The sequence below is a fragment of the Podarcis liolepis genome (assembly GCF_965112155.1).
Source record: "Podarcis liolepis genome assembly, chromosome: 6".
NCBI lineage: Eukaryota > Metazoa > Chordata > Lepidosauria > Squamata > Lacertidae > Podarcis > Podarcis liolepis.
In genome coordinates, this window is record NC_139559.1 from 69,440,622 (window position 1) to 69,460,349 (window position 19,728).

Sequence of the window (19,728 nt, forward strand, 5' to 3'; positions counted from 1 at the left end):
CTAATTTCTCCCTTTTGTCATGAATTGGCACTTCTTCAAAATCCATGATGCCAGAGGCTATTCTCCAATTAGAGCACTCACAAGCCAGGGTTTCCCAATTGTCGGTGCTTATAATACATTTGTTTTTAGATTTGCTTTGGGAGCATCTTTTAACCTCTTTTGTTGTCCACCAGTATTGCGCTTTCCATTCTTAAGTTGAGAATAGTGTATCTGCTTTGGAAACCGATAATCAGACATCTGAACAATGTGGCCAGTCCAATTTGACTGGACTTAACAATCCAGGGGTCCTTTACCTTACCTTTAACTATTATAATTATTATCATCACCATTGCTGAGATACAGTTCCAAGTTAGTGACCACAGTGTAATTTTCCGTGCACAAAGAAGAGCAACCAAGCAAGAAATGTGTAAAGACATGTTCCTAAACTGTTGCTAACTCCCACTGGAGCCCTTGTGAGAGACACATCTGTATTTTCTGTGATTAATGATGCCTAAAAATTATGATCCCTAACTTTTTCAACTTTTACCATGACACTTAAGTGTAATTTTAACATTTATATTTTAATACGTTTCTGCTTGGGACTCAGTCAGTCCTTTGTGGTACTATGATGTGTTCTCTTTATTTAAAAAAGTCTGTTTTGGAGTAACGGAGGCATATTCCCATACAAAAACATTTTAAAAAGCCAGATCTGAAACCCAGCAATAGTTTATAAAAAGAAACTACACGATGTGACAGTACAGTAGTAGTTAATAATCAGTAAAGTATTAATTATCACAAGACAGGACGTGATTAACACCTCAGCATAGTCTTTTATTTTGAAGCAAGGCCTCTTCAGCAAATGTTCGCCGCAGAATGGTAATCTTCTCATCTGCACTCTAAAATATACCATTTAGCATGCAGTTTGTGTGAAGTGAGATTTTCTGCCTTTTTGTAATTCTTCACTTCTAAATAAATATTTCAGTTTTTATTGGAGGTGTTCTAATTCTTCACTATTCTGCTCTAGGCTCTTATTTAAAATTTCTTGGAGTGATGATAATGAATAATAGCTTATTTTCTTCAAGATCAGTTGGATTTTATGTATGTTGGTACAGTATTTGGGGAGAACTGATAGGGCCCACCAAGCCCTTTTTACAGCAGCCCACAAAGCAGAGGCTACTGGGTTTTCCCACCTTTCTGATTTTTAGAATACAGGAAGCGTTTGAACCACAGTGTGGCTGCGTTCAGACTTAATACTAAAGCACAAATTAGCATTATGAGGTTGCCCTTTCTCCATTCCTCTTCCAGAGGAGATAGGTTGAAAGCCTAAACCGTGGTTTCAACAAACCATAGTTAAGATTAACTTCAGCTTGTGCAGGTTTGGCTGTCATGACAAGCTGGAATTAATCTAAAAGGGAAGAAAAAGCTTCTGAACTCCTTCTGTCGGTATACATGAGGGGAGGCATACATGAGCCAAAGGCTCACTGACGCTTGTCCTTACAACACTAGACCATCATTAGCGTTACATGTGAACAGGGTCTATGTGCAGCAACACTTATGTGGTCAGTCTCTTGTGCTTAGAGCTTGTTCGTTTTGTAAAATCTCCTTCTCAGGAATTGCATTTTATGTAGATCTGAGTTTGCCTTTAAAATGGCACTAATAAGTCTTCTTGTGTTGATGCAGTGCTCACAGGTGAGGTTGTATTTGTTATAGCTAACTTAAAGGGATACTTCACCGAAAAATAACAATATCATATCTCTCCTGAATGCATCCATTCCATAATGGAGAATTTTTAACCTTTTTACATTCATGCTTGGAATATATCAGTGAATTATGATTGTTGTAGTTATTAATATCAGCATTGTTATTTTCTGTCTTTTGTTATCTTATTTTTGCTAGTTAATTCTTTCAGACTGGCAAATGCAATAATCTGTGTTTTTATTTCCCCACGCAGGTAGAAGCTCCATTCATACCAAAATGTAGAGGCCCTGGAGATACCAGCAACTTTGATGACTATGAAGAAGAAGATATCCGTGTGTCTCTAACAGAGAAATGTGCAAAGGAATTTGCTGATTTTTAGTACTTGCTGGATAATCAGAGGACATCAGGGCTTACATTGGGATCTTTGCACTCTGTTAACTCATGAGGGTGGAGCGGAGACCATCATATGTCAAAACAATTACCTAGTTACTTCATTCCACAAAGTTGACTGAGGTCTTTATTGCCATCTTCCATGTGTGCAGTTTGCACCAACCCATATAACTAGGCACAATTAAGCAAAGCACTGTTTGTGCTGTAACACAGAATATAGACCACTTTTTCCTAATTACCTTTTTGGTTTCTGTCGTTTTCCTTTGGTTTCTGTGTATTGTTCATTTCCCCTTCCTCTTTCTCTTTCTCCCTCTTCCCCTCCCCTTTTAAAATGAAGTAGCCTTTTACCCAACAACGCTCCGTTTTATTTTGAATAATGCATTTGTGCGAATGAAACTGAAGGTGTTTCTGGCTAGTGTGACTTAGACCGAAGTGAAAGATAAGTGTTGCTTCTAGTCTGTGCCAGCCAATCCTTCCGTATCTGTCTTTGTGTCTGAGGCTACAGTTCATAGGTTTGTATTCCCCCCCTCCCAAGTAGCTCAGACTAAATCTAGCCAACACCACTAGCATTTTTGAAGATAGTATTTATCGCCATACGAGTGTATGCTAATTGACTTAAAACACATCTTCCTGGAGACTGACCAAATTTAGTATCAAAATTGGACAGTTTGTGTAGGGTTCAGTAGCTAGACCCCGTGCCTTGGTTTTCTACATGCTGGCAGTCCTTCTCCCTGCCTCATTTCCCCCCCTTTCCTAGGCAGTAGGTAAATATGCCATAAGCATCCTGTGCCATGAGAAGCACAGTCTCAATAAGCAGGAACAATTCCATCCAGCCTGGGCTTTGGACCATATTTAACCATGCTTAAGTAGCTATTTAAATGGGGGTTTGTTTTAACACCTTAAAACCCAAAACATTTAAAAGATTTGGTCAGTATTGTCAGAGACTTAAGACTGATTTTTTTTTTTTTTAAGTAATGTCAAGGTTGGGGCTCCTGAAGTATTTCACATTTCAACCCTTTTTTATCAAAGGGGGGGAAAGCATCTTTTTTTTTTTAAAGAAAAAGAAAAAAAACCTCTTTAGGTTATGAGAATGAATGGTTTAGCAAATTGAAAAATTAGTGTTACAATATTGATGCGTTGCTAGATAAACCTGGTATTTCTGTTAGCTGTGAAGAATAAAAGAAGTAAATGCCAAGTTTTTATTCTGGTATACTATATTAGTAAATCACGGGTGGAGTGCTGCTCCAATCATGGTTCCTACCAGCGGCTCTTCATTCGCATGGAAAAGAGGCAAAAAAGTTTTCAAAGTGCCACCATCTGTGATGTGGTGTCTTCATTTCTAACATCCTTTTTTTCTTTCAGTGAAATGGAATGTACGGTCACACGGAGAATTGTTTGAGTTGCGTTATGTTTTTATGATCTCACCAACTGACTTAAAAAAGGGTATCGCCGCCATGTGCTAGCTCCCAGCACTTTTACACGCACTTGTTTCAGTGTTTGTTAACAATCAGTGGCTCAGCACAACCTTCTTTGTGCTTTTAAATTTGTCCGTATACAACTTTTTAAGTCAGGCGCTCAATGTCTCGGTGGCCTGTCCGAAGATGATGATGGCACATCAGTTATGTTTAAAATAAACTTGGGCTCGTGTTTTATGATCAATTTACATGCATACGAGGATGAAGTGTTTTTATTAAACTGATCTAGATCGCTTGCGTAGTCACGGTGTTCTGTAGAATGCCAGGGCAGATGAGACCATTGGCATTGCTTCCTTTTAATCTTTATGACACTCCTTTAAGAAAATAAAAGTCTCCGTAGACATTTTTGCGAAATAAAATGTACCATGCAACGTTATGTACGTCTCTTTCAGTTGTCAAGCAGTTTTGCACATATTCATCGTTAGGAGTCTGTTTGCCATCTTTGTCCACCCCACCCCACCCCCCGTCTATGTATGTGCAAGACAAGGATACGATACTTTGCAGTAGCAAATTTTATGTAATAACTATATTGTCACATTAATAAATTAAAAGAAATTATTTGTATGAAAAAAACAATCTTTTGTATTTCATCTAGGCTGAGGACATGCTGTTGTATGCTAGCTGTATGCGATAAATTCTACAGTGACTTTGTTGTTTATGGACTTTGAAAATTTTAATAAATGCTGGAGATCACCTTTTCAATTCTGTTGTGAATTTTAGCCAGTAGTATAATCGGATAACACACGAGACACGTGTCTTCTCTAACATAGGTAGCGAGACTTCACTCTGGCTGTCTCTTAAGGAATGCAAGGGACCGATTCCAGCATGTCCAAAAAATCAACTCTAGGTGGACATATTTTTGAAGTACCCTCTTAATTTCTTTGATTTAAGCTTATTTAACTATTTAACATGTGTCAGAAACAAACAGTAAAAATAAATCCTAAAGCAGAATAATAGACTGGAAATAAAAGGGGTTAGGACAAAAGATAAGGAGGAGGTCCTTTACAAAGAGTACAAACTTGGCAATATGTTACATGGCCCTGTCATTTTAAAAAATACAAAATGAGAGCCACAAGATCATGATGCCTGTATTTAATTTCAAAAATCCTTTCCATCACTCAAATGCTGTATATTTGACAGTAGAGATTTGTTAATTTTACACAATTTGAGGAATTTAAGTGTTGGACTGTATGGTATCTTTTAACTGTACTCTAGTTGTATGTAACTCTCATTTTCAACATAAAGGATTGTATCTCATTAAGTAAATTGCTTCTTTTATTTTCTTGTCAGCTGCATTAAAACCCTTATTTTTAAATCCTGTAAGTATTTTATTGATTTCTTTGCAAATAGTTTGCTACAATAGTGTGCAATACAGTAAAAGTTTATATACAAAACTGCAAATTAAATTATGTACAACACTGCATAAAGGCTGTGCTGCTTTTTTATGACCCAGGAGGTTCCCATGCAATTCTGCTTTGCCACAGGACCCAGATACATGCTCTATGTAGAAGGAAGGTTTTGAAGAGCAACCCGCACAAGCGCTATAATAGGCTGGTTTAGGCCTGATTCTTCATTATATCACTGGTGACGGTAAACTGCTTGAAAATCCAGTGGTGTGGTGTGTTTGGTGTCTAAGTAACTTCCCAATTCAGTTCAGTCAGTGCAATCGCCACTCTAAAAAAAAAAGTTGTACTGGAATGAAAAAAATGCACCCCAAATTGTGAACTCTGAAATTCTCCAGAGTCACAATTCTGTTTTGTTACAGAACCTCTACACTAACAAAACACAACAAAATTTGCATCACACTTAAAGCTTGGAATGCCATGTGCATTTTTGGAAGGGAGGGCATTTGACATGGAGAGAGACCACTAATAGGCAACAACTGTGGTCCCAGAGACTATATAGCAAAGTAAATTTGTGCAGTGGGCCATTTCAGGCTGTAAATTAGGCTAGATTGTGCCCATCTTCCTGACCATAAAGTTTCTATTTGCATCTTCCTTTAAAAATGATTTCGTGTTGTTTACTTGCATGGAGTAGCATGCAGCCTCAGGTGATAATAGTACAGACCGAGGTTTACCACTTCTGATATTTGTGAGAATTGGGTCTATGTAGACACAGAGTGGGTGGGTGTGTAGTTATGTAAAAGAAACTGGCACCTTCCAAAAGATTAGCCTTGATATATATAAAGTTGGTCACTTGAGGCTACAATCCTAGCCACTGTGGGATTAAGCCCCATTGAATTCAACAGATTTTTTTTATTTATTTAAGTAGACATGTTCAGGACATGTTTAGTTTCTCCCTAAGTGGAAGATACAGCTAGCATGGGGGGTAGGCCCCTCCTCTGAAGCTGGAAAAGCAGTTTGCTGATACTTTTTGCAGATGGCGAAGGGCCCTTTCTTGTCAGCCCCAGATGACATCTTGTCTTTATTGCGGACAGGTGGACACCAGCAGAGCTCTTGTAGGCAAGAGAGAGAGAGAGACCAAGCAAAGACCTTTCTCAAGACAGAGAGTAGAGAAGAGGTATTTCTCCCTCATCCTCTCAGTCGCTTCTCCCTGACACTAGGGGACAGCGAAGCTCACATCACCATATCACAGAGCATGTGGCCACCCAGCCATTCCAGAAATGCTACAAAGGGTGCAGTAAGCATTCTTCCTTTAGAAAGGGAATAGAAGCAGGTGCACCAGTTACTACAAAGGGGGACAGTCTTCAACTTGGATTTTGTCAGGTGGGTTAAACTACCTTTGATCACAAGCTGAATCACTGTCACCCCATGTTTTTGCCACGAAGAAAGTAGGATTCCTAAGGAGATTTCCTGCCACAGGACAGAAGCAGGTTTTCCTCCTGTAGCTATTCCTATGGATCAGCATAGCTCTAGGAGAGAGCTGTTGAGCTACCTTCCATCTCCTGCTCCACTGTGGCCATAGAAAGCCAGACAATATTGCCCCTCAGGCCATTGTAGCTTGCAAGCTCCTAGGTACACATCATTTCAACATTTCTCCAATGAAAATAGGGATGTCCTAAGGAAAAGGGTGGCGCTGTGGTCTAAACCACAGAGCCTAGGAATTGCCAATCAGAAGGTCGGCGGTTCAAATCCCTGCAACGGGATGAGCTCCTGTTGCTCGGTCCCTGCTCCTGCCAACCTAGCAGTTCGAAAGCACATCAAAGTGCAAGTAGATAAATAGGTACCGCTCCGGCAGAAAGGTAAACAGCGTTTCTGTACGCTACTCTGGTTCACCAGAAGTGGCTTAGTCATGCTGTATGCCGGAAGCTGTATGCCAGCTCCCTCAGCCAGTAAAGCGAGATGAGTGCCGCGACCCCAGAGTCGGCCACGACTGGACCTAATGGTCAGGGGTCCCTTTACCTTTTTAAGGAAAAGTGGGACATTCCAGGATCAAATCGGAAACTGGGATGGCTTCTGTAAATCTGGGACTCTCCCTAGAAAATAGGGACACTTGGAAGGTTTGAACTTGGAGGGTTATAACCACTTAATAGGTCCTATTGAACACAGGTATTTACATCTAAGTAAGTATGCACAAGACTGGAGTGTGACTGCTTCAATTTTAAGTGCATCTACTTAGAAGTATCAGTGGGTTCACGATCCTGGCCTTGTCCCTCAATCCTATGCAAACTTGCTTGCAAGGAGCTTACACTGACATCACTAGGGCTTCTTGTTGTTTAGTCGTTTAGTCATGTCCGACTCTTCGTGACCTCATGGACCAGAGCACACCAGGCACTCCTGTCTTCCACTGCCTCCCCCAGTTTGGTCAAACTCATGTTCGTAGCTTCGAGAACACTATCCAACCATCTTGTCCTCTGTTGTCTCCTCCTTGTGCCCTCCATCTTTCCCAACATCAGGGTCTTTTCCAGGGAGTCTTCTCTTCTCATGAGGTGGCCAAAGTACTGGAGCCTCAGCTTCAGGATCTGTCCTTCCAGTGAGCACTCAGGGCTAATTTCCTTAAGAATGGATAGGTTTGATGTTCTTGCAGTCCATGGGACTCTCAAGGGTCTCCTCCAGCACCATAATTCAAAAGCATCAATTCTTCGGCGATCAGCCTTCTTTATGGTCCAGCTCTCACTTCCATACATCACTACTGGAAAAACCATAGCTTTAACTATACGGGCCTTTGTTGGCAAGGTGATGTCTCTGCTTTTTAAGATGCTGTCTAGGGTTATCATCGCTTTTCTCCCAAGAAGCAGGTGTCTTTTAATTTCGTGATTGTTGTCACCATCTGCAGTGATCATGGAGCCCAAGAAAGTAAAATCTCTCACTGCCTCCATTTCTTCCCCTTCTTTTTCCCAGGAGGTGATGGGACCAGTGGCCATGATCTTCGTTTTTTTGATGTTGAGCTTCAGAACATATTTTGCGCTCTCCTCTTTCACCCTCATTAAAAGGTTCTTTAATTCCTCCTCACTTTCTGCCATCAAGGTCGTGTCATCTGCATATCTGAGTTTTACTAGGGCTTACTCCCTAGTAAAACTGAGTAGAACTGCAGCTGTAACCCCTGAATCCAAGCCAAAATATTGCTCCACTAACTTTTTTTTCCCACATTCAGAATGGAATTCTGTTTGGCTTTTGCTTTATGCTTGAACCTTGCCCTTAAGCTTCTCTGCCTTTCAACTCTTACCTTTGTCTGCCATGCTGTTGTTCAACATTACTTGTAATTATGGTCTGAACATCTGATGCATGGAAGGAACCCAGGCTTGTAGTTCCACCTTGTGGCTGTTGTACAGCATTGAGCAAAAACACCAAGGACGCTTCTGTCTTCCTCTGGCGCTCTGATCTGAAGCTGTTTTTCAGAAGCACTTTTGACGCTGATTGTTATATTAAAACTACACACTACAATGAAAGTCCTTCTAATGTGCTGATTGAGGAGGTAGGGGAGGTTTTCCCGCAATTATATGAGAGGTTACTCCAGCACGTTCCCTGACTTCCAGGTCAGTTTGTCAGGTACAACAGCCTGGAAGTTGATGGGAGAAGCTCATGCTTCGGCTAGGCACACAGAACTTCTGTGCATAGCGCATCTCTTTGTCATAAGAAGATTCTACTGAAGCTTTTCCATAAAACAGCACAATAAAAAAAACCTAATCCAAAGGAAACCAATAACAAAGGAAAGGAAAAAAAGAAAATGCAAAGTCCTCTCTCAAAGCTAGATCTTAAACCCTTCATCTCGCACAGAAAGGGATGGAGCCATCATCATCTTCATGTCTGTATAATCCCAACAGTGACCCAGAGTAAAGGAGACACACACATAAGCAAAGAAAGAAGATAAAAATAATAAGAGAATTAAAAAAGGTGAAAAAAAGATCAAGAGAAATAAAAGGGACTTCTGATTCTCCATCTATCAGTTACACTTAAAAAAATATTGTTCCAAGTATTCACTCCAACTTTTCCTCCTCCTGCTAAGCAATATTTTCCCCAAACTTCAGACCCAAACGTCTCCAAATTCATTCATTTTCTCTTCCACACAAAAAGTCCAAAAGGAGTTCTCCAATTATCATTATCAATAAATGTCTGCAATAATCTTCCTCCAGTCCAACATAACAACTTTACCTCCAATAACTTCAACAACCATTCCTCCATGTTGAAGAATATTAAATCCTTTAATCTTTGTTCAGACAAGAGTCTCTCTACTGCAGTCATATATTATAAAACAATAGTCTGTAGTTATTTGCTTATTATGTAGTCCTTCATTCCAGTGGCGTAGCGTGGGTTGTCAGAACCCGGGGCAAGGCAAGGAATTTGCGCCCCCTAACCTGTGGATTTTAGCACTCGAGTGCAAGCGCCCCCCCCCGATGTTGCGCCCGGCCCCCCTGCACCCCCCCCACGCTACGCCACTGGGGCTGGGGGCGAGCGAAGGAGCCAAGGACCCCCCCAAAGGCTCAGCAGGAATTTATTAAATTTATTATTTACGGAGCCCCCGCGGGCCGAGGCAGCCGAAGCCCCCTCCCCTTGGGCGCCTCCCCGCCCCCTCCTCTCCTTGGGCTGTAGGTGGAGCTCCAGATCTGGGCTTAGCGAGCGCCTCTCCTCCTCCCGGCCGGGTCCGGGGGCTTCCAGCCGTGCTCCGTCCTCGCCCCCCCCCCGCGGCTGAGACTTGCGCTGAGAGCCGGAGCCAGCGGCGCCCCTTCTGCCGGGAGACCCTCGCCCGCCTGCTGGCTTCCTCTCGGAGGGTTTTGGGGAGCGCAGGGCGCGGCGAGGCCCCTCGGAGCTCTCCTCCCTCCCAGTCGGCAGAAGCAGCCGTCGCCTGTGGCTGGGCCGAGGGGATGGCGGCAGCATCGGGGTGCGGAGGCTGCCCGTGCGTGGCCAGGCGTCGGTGGCGGCGGCGGCGCTGCTGCAGCGGCTGCTCCTCCTGCGAGCAGTGAGTGGAGCGCAGCCGCAGTGGCGGCGGGGGCACACGCGCGCTAGGGCGCAAGGCTGGCGGCGGCGGCGGGGAGCCCGGCGGAGGAAGGAACTTGTCCCTTCCCTCTGGACTCGCGCCCCCCCAGATGTTGCGCCCGGTGCGGCCGGCACCACTGGCACCCCCCACGCTACGCCACTGCTTCATTCACAAACCAGTTCCGTATCTTCCGGTTCCATTTCCTGTTGGCTGTGATTTCCCATTTCTTTAGATTCTGCCTAGGGTTAAGGCGTTGCAGTGGATAACAATTACTTACTATCGTTAGGAATATGAAAGATGTAGGATCGTCACCAATACTTTTGCTTAGGGTGGAATTTTCAAAGGGTAAGGAGCTTGCATAGAAAACCACTGGTTGCTTCTCCCAACCTATGAACAGTACAGTGGTACCTCCGGTTAAGTACTTAATTCGTTCCGGAGGTCCGTTCTTAATCTGAAACTGTTCTTAACCTGAAGCACCACTTTCGCTAATGGGGCCTCCTGCTGCCGCTACGCTGCTGGAGCATGATTTCTATTCTCATCCTGAAGCAAAGTTCTTAACCTGAAGCACTATTTCTGGGTTAGCAGAGTCTGTAACCTGAAGCGTATGTAACCTGAAGCATATGTAACTTGAGGTACCACTGTACAGTGGTGCCTCGCAAGACGAAATTACTTCGTTCTGCAAGTCTCTTCGTCTTGCGAGTTTTTCGTCTTGCGATGCACGGTTTCCCATAGGAATGCACCTTTAGGCACCAGACAAAAACATTCTTTTTTAGCTAGGCCTTTGGCTGATTGACAGCTAATGCCCTTTTAAAATGTGTTGGGGGATTATTGGGAGGTTCTTGTTTTTATTTTTGTTATGTATCTTGTGATTTTATCTTGTGAACTGCCCTGAGACCTGCAGGTCTAGGGCAGTATAGAGTGTAAAATAGTAGCAGCAGCAGCAGCAACAACAACAGTTAGCAGCATAGGGCTGCCATACATCCACATCCCATTACTCAGATTTCAAAGGCAGAATTGAAATATAGCAACCCTAACTAACACATGAGGTTCCTCCTGCTGTGTTTCAAGTCACATTTTTACGTTTCCGATGTACACAGTAGAGGAAAGGGGGATGTCTTTACTCAATGCACATTACCCGATTCTCTGCCCCCACCTATGCTGCTCCCTTGAACTACGATCCAATGAAGTTGTCATCTGCACATGTGCAATGGCTGTCTCATACGTACACACCTCAGCTTAGCAGCAGCTTACATTTTCAAATGGGATAGAAACTGATTTGGGAGAAAACGCCCCAAACAGCAGTATTTCTCAAGAAGCTGCAGGATGCAGATGAATTGTGGCAAGCCAGTGGTGGGAGCGTACTGAAGCTGGAGTAAAAAAAAAAAAAGTGTACACTGCCTAAGGAGGAGAACTCTGACAGCCCCGGGGAATGGTTCTAAATAAAAAGACAATTGGGTCAGGGGAGGCTAAGGCTGGTGAGGCAGTGTCCCATTTGCCCTGATGGAGCAGTCTCCTTTGGATAATAGGGTTATGATTCAGCTAAAGATACCTGGACAAATCCCCATTTAGCAATACAGTGGTACCTCGGTTTTCAAACAGTTTAGTTCCTGAACAGCTTGGAACTTGAACGCTGCAAACCCGGAAGTCAGTGTTCCGGTTTGCAAACTTTGCTTCAAAAGCAGAACATGCTCCATTTTGAGTCCTGAGCTTCCATTTTTTAGTGTTGTGCTGCTAATCTGTGTCCCCACATTGTAATTCAAGCCTTCCATTTCTGATTGCAGTGCTCTGAGATGATATTTGGAGCCTATATTTGGTGCTTTTGTTTTTGCTATTTATTTTGTATTTTTTGTTTTTGAGGCTTTTTTGCTTAATTTGTTTTTGTGACTGTGTGGAACCCAGTTCAGCTACTGATTGATTGATTGATTGATTGATTGAGTGAGTGGGTGAATGAGTGAGTGACTGCGGAAATGGATAAATGCCCCCCATCCAAACAATGACTATCACCAGTGCAGGTTAAGAAAAAATAATAATTTTAATTTTTATCATCTACAATACTGTTTTATTTATTTTATAGTACAGTACATTGATTATTGCTTTCATTTTATGGATTAATAGTCTCGTTATATAGTAAAATCCATGTTAAATTGCTGTTTTAGGGCTTGTTTATTATTCTATTTTGTATTACTTCCTATGGAAACGCACACCTTGGTTTTGGAATGGACTTCTGGAACGGATTAAATTTGAGAACCAAGGTACCATTGTAAAGATAACATTATTGTTTGAATCCATGAGTTGGATGTTAGCCGGGTTAGTTACACTTCGTTCCTATTGAAGTCAATAGGGCTAAAGTTCATCACTACAAACATTCTGAACTGATTTCAGTGGGATTCAAGTACAAATTCATATGGACCCAACGCACTAGCTCGGCATTTTAGGCCTCTTTGATTCTATAAAACAGTAATAAACACTGATATATAATGGTAGCATACATGGGGGTGAGGAGACTCATGCAGACTTGTGCCAGCTCAGTAACCTACCATAAATTATTAGAATTGGTTGATACCACCATTCAAGTCATGTGTTAACCTGGAGTTGGAACAAAGTTGGATATTTACATCTGATTAAAAAAACCACAAAAGGTGTTCTTGTGGCTCAAAAAACCATTTCAAACTAAGAGGAAAGATGTGACTCTTCTCTGATGGGTGTTGGGCATAATAAAGGTTTGTAAGATTATTAACGGTGGAGAAAAATGAGTATTTCTTTCTCTGATAATACGAGAAACCCAGCTCACCCAGTTAATTCAATTGGCTCAAGGCAAATCAATTTAATCAAGGCATATAAAATACAGGTTTTATTAACGCACCTTTTCAAAATGGCCAAATTAGGTAGTGAAGTTAGTGGGGTTTTTAAAGTCAGGGTAGCCCAGCACGCCTCCTAATAAAAGATCGTAGTGGGGCTGCACCCAGTGGGCAAGATCTGTAATTTCTCCTTTTTGGCTCCCAGACAGGAGGCAATTAATTGGCTGGCGACTGTTGTGGCACAATGCTAGGCGAGACACAACCATCAGGCATCTCCTTCGATTCTTATGACCCCTCTTGGCCACTATAGGAAGAGCAGCTCTGATTTTGGGGCAGAAGGACAGCGGCCTACCTGGTTTGAGAGAGGCAGGTGGCTGGTTGTAATTCCGGGCGACGAAATTCCTTATGTCTTGAGCTGCTTTAAAGCGAAGCTTCGTGTAATCCATGGAGCCAGGTAAGGAGCAGGCTTGTGCTGGCCTTAGGAGGCAGGTGGACGAGGAGAAAACGACTTCTCCAGTTTGGGTTTGGTTTCTCACGACTTCTCCCGGGTTTCCCTGGGATTTGCCTTCCATGGGGACCTTAGGGGTACAGGGCGAGTAATGCATAACCACAGCGTTTTTCTTCCTTCCTTTCACTTTCCAAAAAAGCAATGGTTCCTTAATTCATTGCTTTCAAGTGTTTAATAAGAGCTCCACTTTATTTCCCACTCCTCCTTCAATGAGCTTTGAGCGGTCCCCCCCCCCATTGCAGCAAAAGCAAAGCCTCTTTTTAAGACATTTACAATGTTTTGTCCTCCAATTAAGTAGGTCATTAAAATCATGTTTTCAGACGTCCTGATAAGCAGGCCAGCAATGTTAAGAGTAGGAAAAGTTGTTTCAGGATAAATACTTTTTAAGTTCCTTGCTCAAGCCCAAACTTGCTTTCATTCAGCGCCCCCACCCCACCCATTTCACCTTTTCCACCCACCCGCCCTCATTCCAGCGTTTAGCGCATTTATAAATGCGTGGTTTGTATATGTTGGATCACAAGCAACGGGTTTGCAGACTTTTTTCCTTTTCTTTTTAACGTCCTCGATCTCAGCACGTTTATTTGGAAGCCGCTTCCACTGATTTCAGTGGAGCTTACTCCCGAGGAAGCGTGCTCAGCAGCTCCAAGGGCTCCCTCTCCTTATATAGCTCAAGAACCTTCGCATCGGGTCTATAAATACGATTCATTCCCCCAAAGCGGCAGGTTTCTGGAGTTCTGAACTACGGTTCCCAGCATGCCTCCCTCCATGACAGCTTCTTTCTGATTGGCTGCCCCGTGTTCTAGTTGGAACTCTGCATGTGGCTGCCGCTGTGCTGGGAGGAAGGCAGCCTTTTGCTGGCTATGTATGCATGTATAAATGAAAAAAGGTAAGTGAGCTCTGCTGTGTGCTCCGTTTGCAATGGGGTGTCTTTGTTGTTGTTTGGCCCACTCCTTTTAATTATTGCCTCCCCCTCTACCCCCAGTTCTTTGTTCCTGACCCAGTTAATGGTGAGCGCTTCCCTAAAAGCAGCTGCTTTTCAAAAATGCATGTTTGATATTGGAATGTGTGTTTAGGAAGATTTAGCCAATCGAAAACTGGAAAAGCAAGACTTGGGGATGCACTGAGTATGATCCCGAAGGGATAAAGAAAATATGTTCAGGGAGGATTACTACACACTCGAGAGCTGTGAAAACACAAGTACTGTAGTGATTTCTACCTCCTCCCGTTTTATGGAAACACCAGCTATTTCTGTTCCTTCTTGAGAAGCTTTGATGTAGTCGAGCAGAAAAGTGGAGGAGCCCTGATGTGCGATATATATATATATATATATATATATATATATTTGTTTTCGTAGATTTTCACGGGTACAGGAATGCAGGTTTTGGTGTCCTCGGGTGTCTTCCCGTGTAAAAGTTGGGGTGTCTAGGCGACGTTTCGACGAGGTCTCACTCGTCATCTTCAGGCTGGTGCTTTCGGCTTCTTGTTACTGGAACAGAGCGGGATCTCAGTGTTTGAGTTCCTATAAATACTGTAGAGGGGTGTGGTGTATTGCCTCAAAAGTTCTGGGCAGAGGGGAAGTTCCCAGGCTAGTGTTCTTTTCTTCTTTTGTTCCTTAATTACTTGAGGGATATCTTGAGTGATTTCTGGAGTGATATTCTGAGTACCACTTAGGTGGGTCATTAGGTGTGGATTAGTTGCTAAAGCCTTCGTGTCTTGACCTCTTGAATTTGTGAAGAGTTTTTCTGGGAAGATGGCTGTACTGCACTTAGTTGTGCTTTGGCTTGGCTTCGTGTATAGGGGCGAGCTGTGGTTTTGTGCCCTGTGCCAGCCAGATCTGTGTAGGGATTGCAGGGGGGTGCAGCATCCGGAGGTGCCACTATGGTTTGGTTACTGGATGGTGTCTGTAATTTATCTGTGGAGAGGGTCTGGGTTTGGGTCTGGTGTGGTTGATTGGTGGTGGCGTTCTGTGTGCCTCTGGATCTGGTGTCGGTTTTTGTGGGGAGGGCTAATTTCCAGATGTCTGGCAGGCGGGACGTGTCACAACATGAACAAGCGTGACGACACGTCCCGCCTGCCAGACATCTGGAAATTAGCCCTCCCCACAAAAACCGACACCAGATCCAGAGGCACACAGAACGCCACCACCAATCAACCACACCAGACCCAAACCCAGACCCTCTCCACAGATAAATTACAGACACCATCCAGTAACCAAACCATAGTGGCACCTCCGGATGCTGCACCCCCCTGCAATCCCTACACAGATCTGGCTGGCACAGGGCACAAAACCACAGCTCGCCCCTATACACGAAGCCAAGCCAAAGCACAACTAAGTGCAGTACAGCCATCTTCCCAGAAAAACTCTTCACAAATTCAAGAGGTCAAGACACGAAGGCTTTAGCAACTAATCCACACCTAATGACCCACCTAAGTGGTACTCAGAATATCACTCCAGAAATCACTCAAGATATCCCTCAAGTAATTAAGGAACAAAAGAAGAAAAGAACACTAGCCTGGGAACTTCCCCTCTGCCCAGAACTTTTGAGGCAATACACCACACCCCTCTACAGTATTTATAGGAACTCAAACACTGAGATCCCGCTCTGTTCCAGTAACAAGAAGCCGAAAGCACCAGCCTGAAGATGACGAGTGAGACCTCGTCGAAACGTCGCCTAGACACCCCAACTTTTACACGGGAAGACACCCGAGGACACCAAAACCTGCATATATATATATATATATATATTACAATATTTCATTAGATGTTTCCCTTCAGGCAACTGATCCCCTCCAAAATCATTGCAGAGAGAAAGAAAGAAATGTTAGCGTTTGGTTTATTCCAAATCCCTTTTGAATTCTAGTTGCATTGCTGCATTATTTTTAAAGTTTGTTTTGCATGGTGTGTGGGAAGCTTCCTTTTCTTCCTCTCATCATAACATGGTGTTGGCACTTTGAAGGATGTTAAAAGCTTTGTAGCTTCTTGGTTAAAAGGTGTTTAGGGATTTAGGACTACACATTAGATGAACGACTTCTTAGCAGGCTTACTTCTCTATCTGTGTGGGGTGTTTGTTTTTTTAAAGAATAAAATAAAAACATTGTTTTGCTTGATTTCACTTCCAATTCTCACAACATTTCTGAGGATAGATTAGAGACAGAAAGCTTTTTTGGCACTAAAAGTTATGACACACCTACAAAAGCATCATGCCCAAACTTTACTCCCTTCCCACTCAGCTGTGTTTTTCAAAAGTATAAATTAAACAGCCTATGTTCAGGTGCACAATATAAAACAAGGAAACTGACACTAAATTCTCCCTGTGCCTACTACGTACATTCATATTGCTGCTTTTAAGCAGTTGTTGTTGTTGTTGTTGCTTTAAAGGTAGAACACCCAGGCAGTCAGGGAACTTACTGGAAGGAAATTCACGGAGGATAATTGAGCAGCTTCAGAATGGAAAGAATGAGGGGGTGTGAGCAAAAAAGATGAGTTCTCTTTATATCCAAAACAAACACATTAGGTGCACCTAATATGGAAAACTTCTGAGATCCTGTTTTAAAACTCTGAACTCTTCTTTGTGGCAGTTAAGAATGAGGATTGTCTTAAGCTTGCTTGAGGTTATGACCACTTTGGAACACGGGTCATGGTATTTCAGTGTTCTTTCTTTACTAAAAAAGTTTATTCTTTAAAAATACTTTTTAGGAAGTTCCCTGTGAATTCCAGGAAAGTGTAGTTAGGTTAAGAGCTTGAAGCCAATAGTTGTGTTCACTGACCATTCTCTTCCTGTAGGTATCTTCCGTTGCTCTTAAGTAGATATGTGTTTCTTTAGATACGTGTTTAGAAGGGTTATAGCCCACTATTTGATTAAATGAACCTCAAGGTGGCTTACAGCATATTGTAATAACATGCACACAGGCACACACACACCCCAACCAACCAACCAACCAACCAACCCTGGGACTCCAGAGCTGAAAGCCTTTGACCAGGACACCAAGGTTTCACTTCATGCCTCTCAGGAAGAATGCCATGGCAAGGGGGAAACCATCCTACCCAGTGCTTTTTTCCTAGAAAAATAGGTGCCGGTATTCACCATAAATTTGTTACTATAAGTGCCACACCTTTTAACAACAACAAAAGAGGTGCTGGTACTGCGTATCCTTGAATATCCCCGGGGGGGGGGGAGCACTGATCCTATCCCCATCCACCAGCTAGAGAAGGAGCAGCTGCACACAGCTTGCTCCCCACTCAGGGCAAAAGGTTTTCCAGTGCTAATTTATTATTTGTGTGGAAAATGTTTAGGAAGAATGAATGGGTGCCAATTGCAAATACAGTATCGGGCAAACTTGACAGTTCCGAGGTTTTTAAGATACCGTAAGTGTGCTAAATCAGATTGTTCTCTGGGGCATCACAGTTCCCCCTTTCCCCATCACTCTAGCCAGCAAGACTCTGGACTGCAGGGAAGCGCAAACTGGCCCCATCCATTGACCAGGGGACTTAAGGCTGCTGGACTGTCTGGTTTTTAGGTGTATGCATGGGGTCACACCCAAAGATGAGAGCCAGAATGGTGTAGTGGTTAGAATCTCAGACCAGGACTTGGGAAAACACAGGTTCAAATCCCAGTCAGGGTTGTTGTGAAGATGAGATGGAGGTGTTTGTGTGGAGAACCATGTGTGCCACCTTGGAACTCCTCGGAGGAAGCTGTGATATCTTGCCAGTTCCCTTGAGGATATAAAACCTAGTAGTATATAAAGCCCTTCAGAAGTCAGGACCAGTTTACCTACGCGGTCATAGAATCACAGAATTGGAAGGGGACCATAAGAGTCATCTAGTCCAGCCCTCTACAGTGCAGGAATCTTTTGCCTAACCACCTTGCCCCACATGTGTCCACTTGACTGTGCCAACTGACGGAATTGGCGCTGCTTACAGGTGCTGCATAATACCCATTCCACATTTGTGAGAACTTGATCATTTTAGTTTGGTAGCACTTACACTTAGGAACCCCCTTCCTATTGAGATTGAGCAGGTGCGTTCACCGTACTCTTTTTGGCACCTTCTTAAACGCTAATGTTTAGACAAGCCTGCCTAGATGCTGAGAAAGCCGAGGTAATTTTAATCTCTTTTAGTATTTTCACTTTTGTATGTTTTAAAGTACTGTTGTAATTTTGGTTTTCTTGTTTTATCATTTCGTAAACTGCCTTGAAGGTTGTTTTCCCCCTCATTCAAGTGGTGTATACATTTTATGAAATAAAAATAAATCTGTGCTTCAAGATGCTGGCAAAATGAATTTCTCAGACAGAAGTAGACTTGGGGTCTTCTCCCATTTCATCAGTATATGCATATCCATATAATTCTGTGTTCCTTGTCTCCCATTTTCTAAATCCATAGTCCTTTCCGTTCCTCAGCCTTTTGAACCCTCTTTTCCATATTACTCTGTTAAAAAGAAACCCAAAAAACCCAGTGCTTGCTTCTCTAAACTTAACATAGTACAGCCAGAATTGACCCTGGGATTGCTCTCAAGAACAAATCACAACTGTTGGTGCACGGGAGCAAGGGGAAATGTGGTGTGTGTTTATATGTGCCTGTGTGTGTGTGTGTGTGTGTGTGTGTGTGTGTGTCAGGAGGTGAGCAGTTTGGGCAAAGGCAGAGTTACCTACCTGCTTATTTATAAAGCTGGTTGAGAGATTTCTTAGGGTGGCTCCTGCTAATCAAAACAAATAACAAGAAGCAGACACTGAAAAAATACAGTCATATCTCAACTTACGAATATTGTGGATTGCGCATTTTCAGGCTGCGGACCGCGCCGAACCCGGAAGTCCCAGAACAGGTTACTTCCGGGTTTCGGCCCATGCGCAGAAGTGCAAAATGACGCCATGCACGTGCGCAGACACGGTGCTTCGGGCTGCGAATGCTGCGGGTTGCGAAGGTGCCTCCCACACGGATCACGTGTGTAATCTGAGGTATGACCGCACATTGATAACCAGCAGGAAAGCAGTTTTTTTTAAAAAAAACCTTTGAAAACTCCAAGCAGCATCAAATTTACTAAGGCAAAAAGGCTTGGGCAAATTAAAAACCATTTTTAACCCTGCACCTTAAACCAGTGCTAAATTTGGTGCCCAGTAGGGAGCTCTGGGCAGAACATTCCAGAGTTTGGGTGTTACCATGGTAAAGATCTGGTCACCTCTAATGGTGAGATTACCTGTAAGAAGGACCTCTGATGAATGATCCTAACAAACCGACAGTCCCCTGCAGGAGCAGACAGCACTTTCAAAGCTTTGGAATCGCCACCAAGAAACCTCTGCTTTCCAATTCACACACCCGCCATAAGAGGCTGCGCTTCAATAAAGTCGCAAGTGGCATTTAAACAGGTGTCAGTCATGCTAAGCCATGTTTTGAACAAGCTAAAAATGTTACCTTTCCCTAAGCTGCAGCTACATATACAGCTGCAAAACTATACAGAAGGGCTGGCCAGGATTCTTGCTAATTTGGGGCCCTATGTCCAGTAATGTGTTT

The 19,728-nt window shown here is 43.2% G+C and overlaps 2 protein-coding genes across 8 annotated transcripts in view; both read left to right on the forward strand.

Moving 5' to 3' along the window:
- The window catches only part of PRKACB (protein kinase cAMP-activated catalytic subunit beta), a 57,316-nt gene extending 52,347 nt beyond the window's left edge, over positions 1-4,969 (forward strand). For all 3 annotated transcript variants that reach the window (XM_083510698.1, XM_083510697.1, XM_083510699.1), the window contains exon 10: positions 1,931-4,969. In XM_083510698.1, the coding sequence (XP_083366824.1) occupies positions 1,931-2,056 (126 nt within the window). In that variant the 3' untranslated portion in view covers positions 2,057-4,969. The remainder of the gene's footprint in view (positions 1-1,930) is intronic.
- An 8,043-nt stretch (positions 4,970-13,012) lies between these two features.
- SAMD13 (sterile alpha motif domain containing 13) overlaps positions 13,013-19,728 on the forward strand; it is a 29,486-nt gene continuing 22,770 nt past the window's right edge. The window contains exons 1-2 of one of the 5 annotated variants that reach the window (XM_083510715.1): positions 13,013-13,169; positions 16,603-16,690. In XM_083510715.1, the coding sequence (XP_083366841.1) occupies positions 16,672-16,690 (19 nt within the window). In that variant the 5' untranslated portion in view covers positions 13,013-13,169; positions 16,603-16,671. Of the gene's footprint in view, positions 13,170-13,993; positions 14,110-16,602; positions 16,691-16,846; positions 16,865-19,728 lie in introns of those variants that run through there. The other 4 variants (XM_083510716.1, XM_083510717.1, XM_083510718.1 and 1 more) reach the window with 4 other exon arrangements.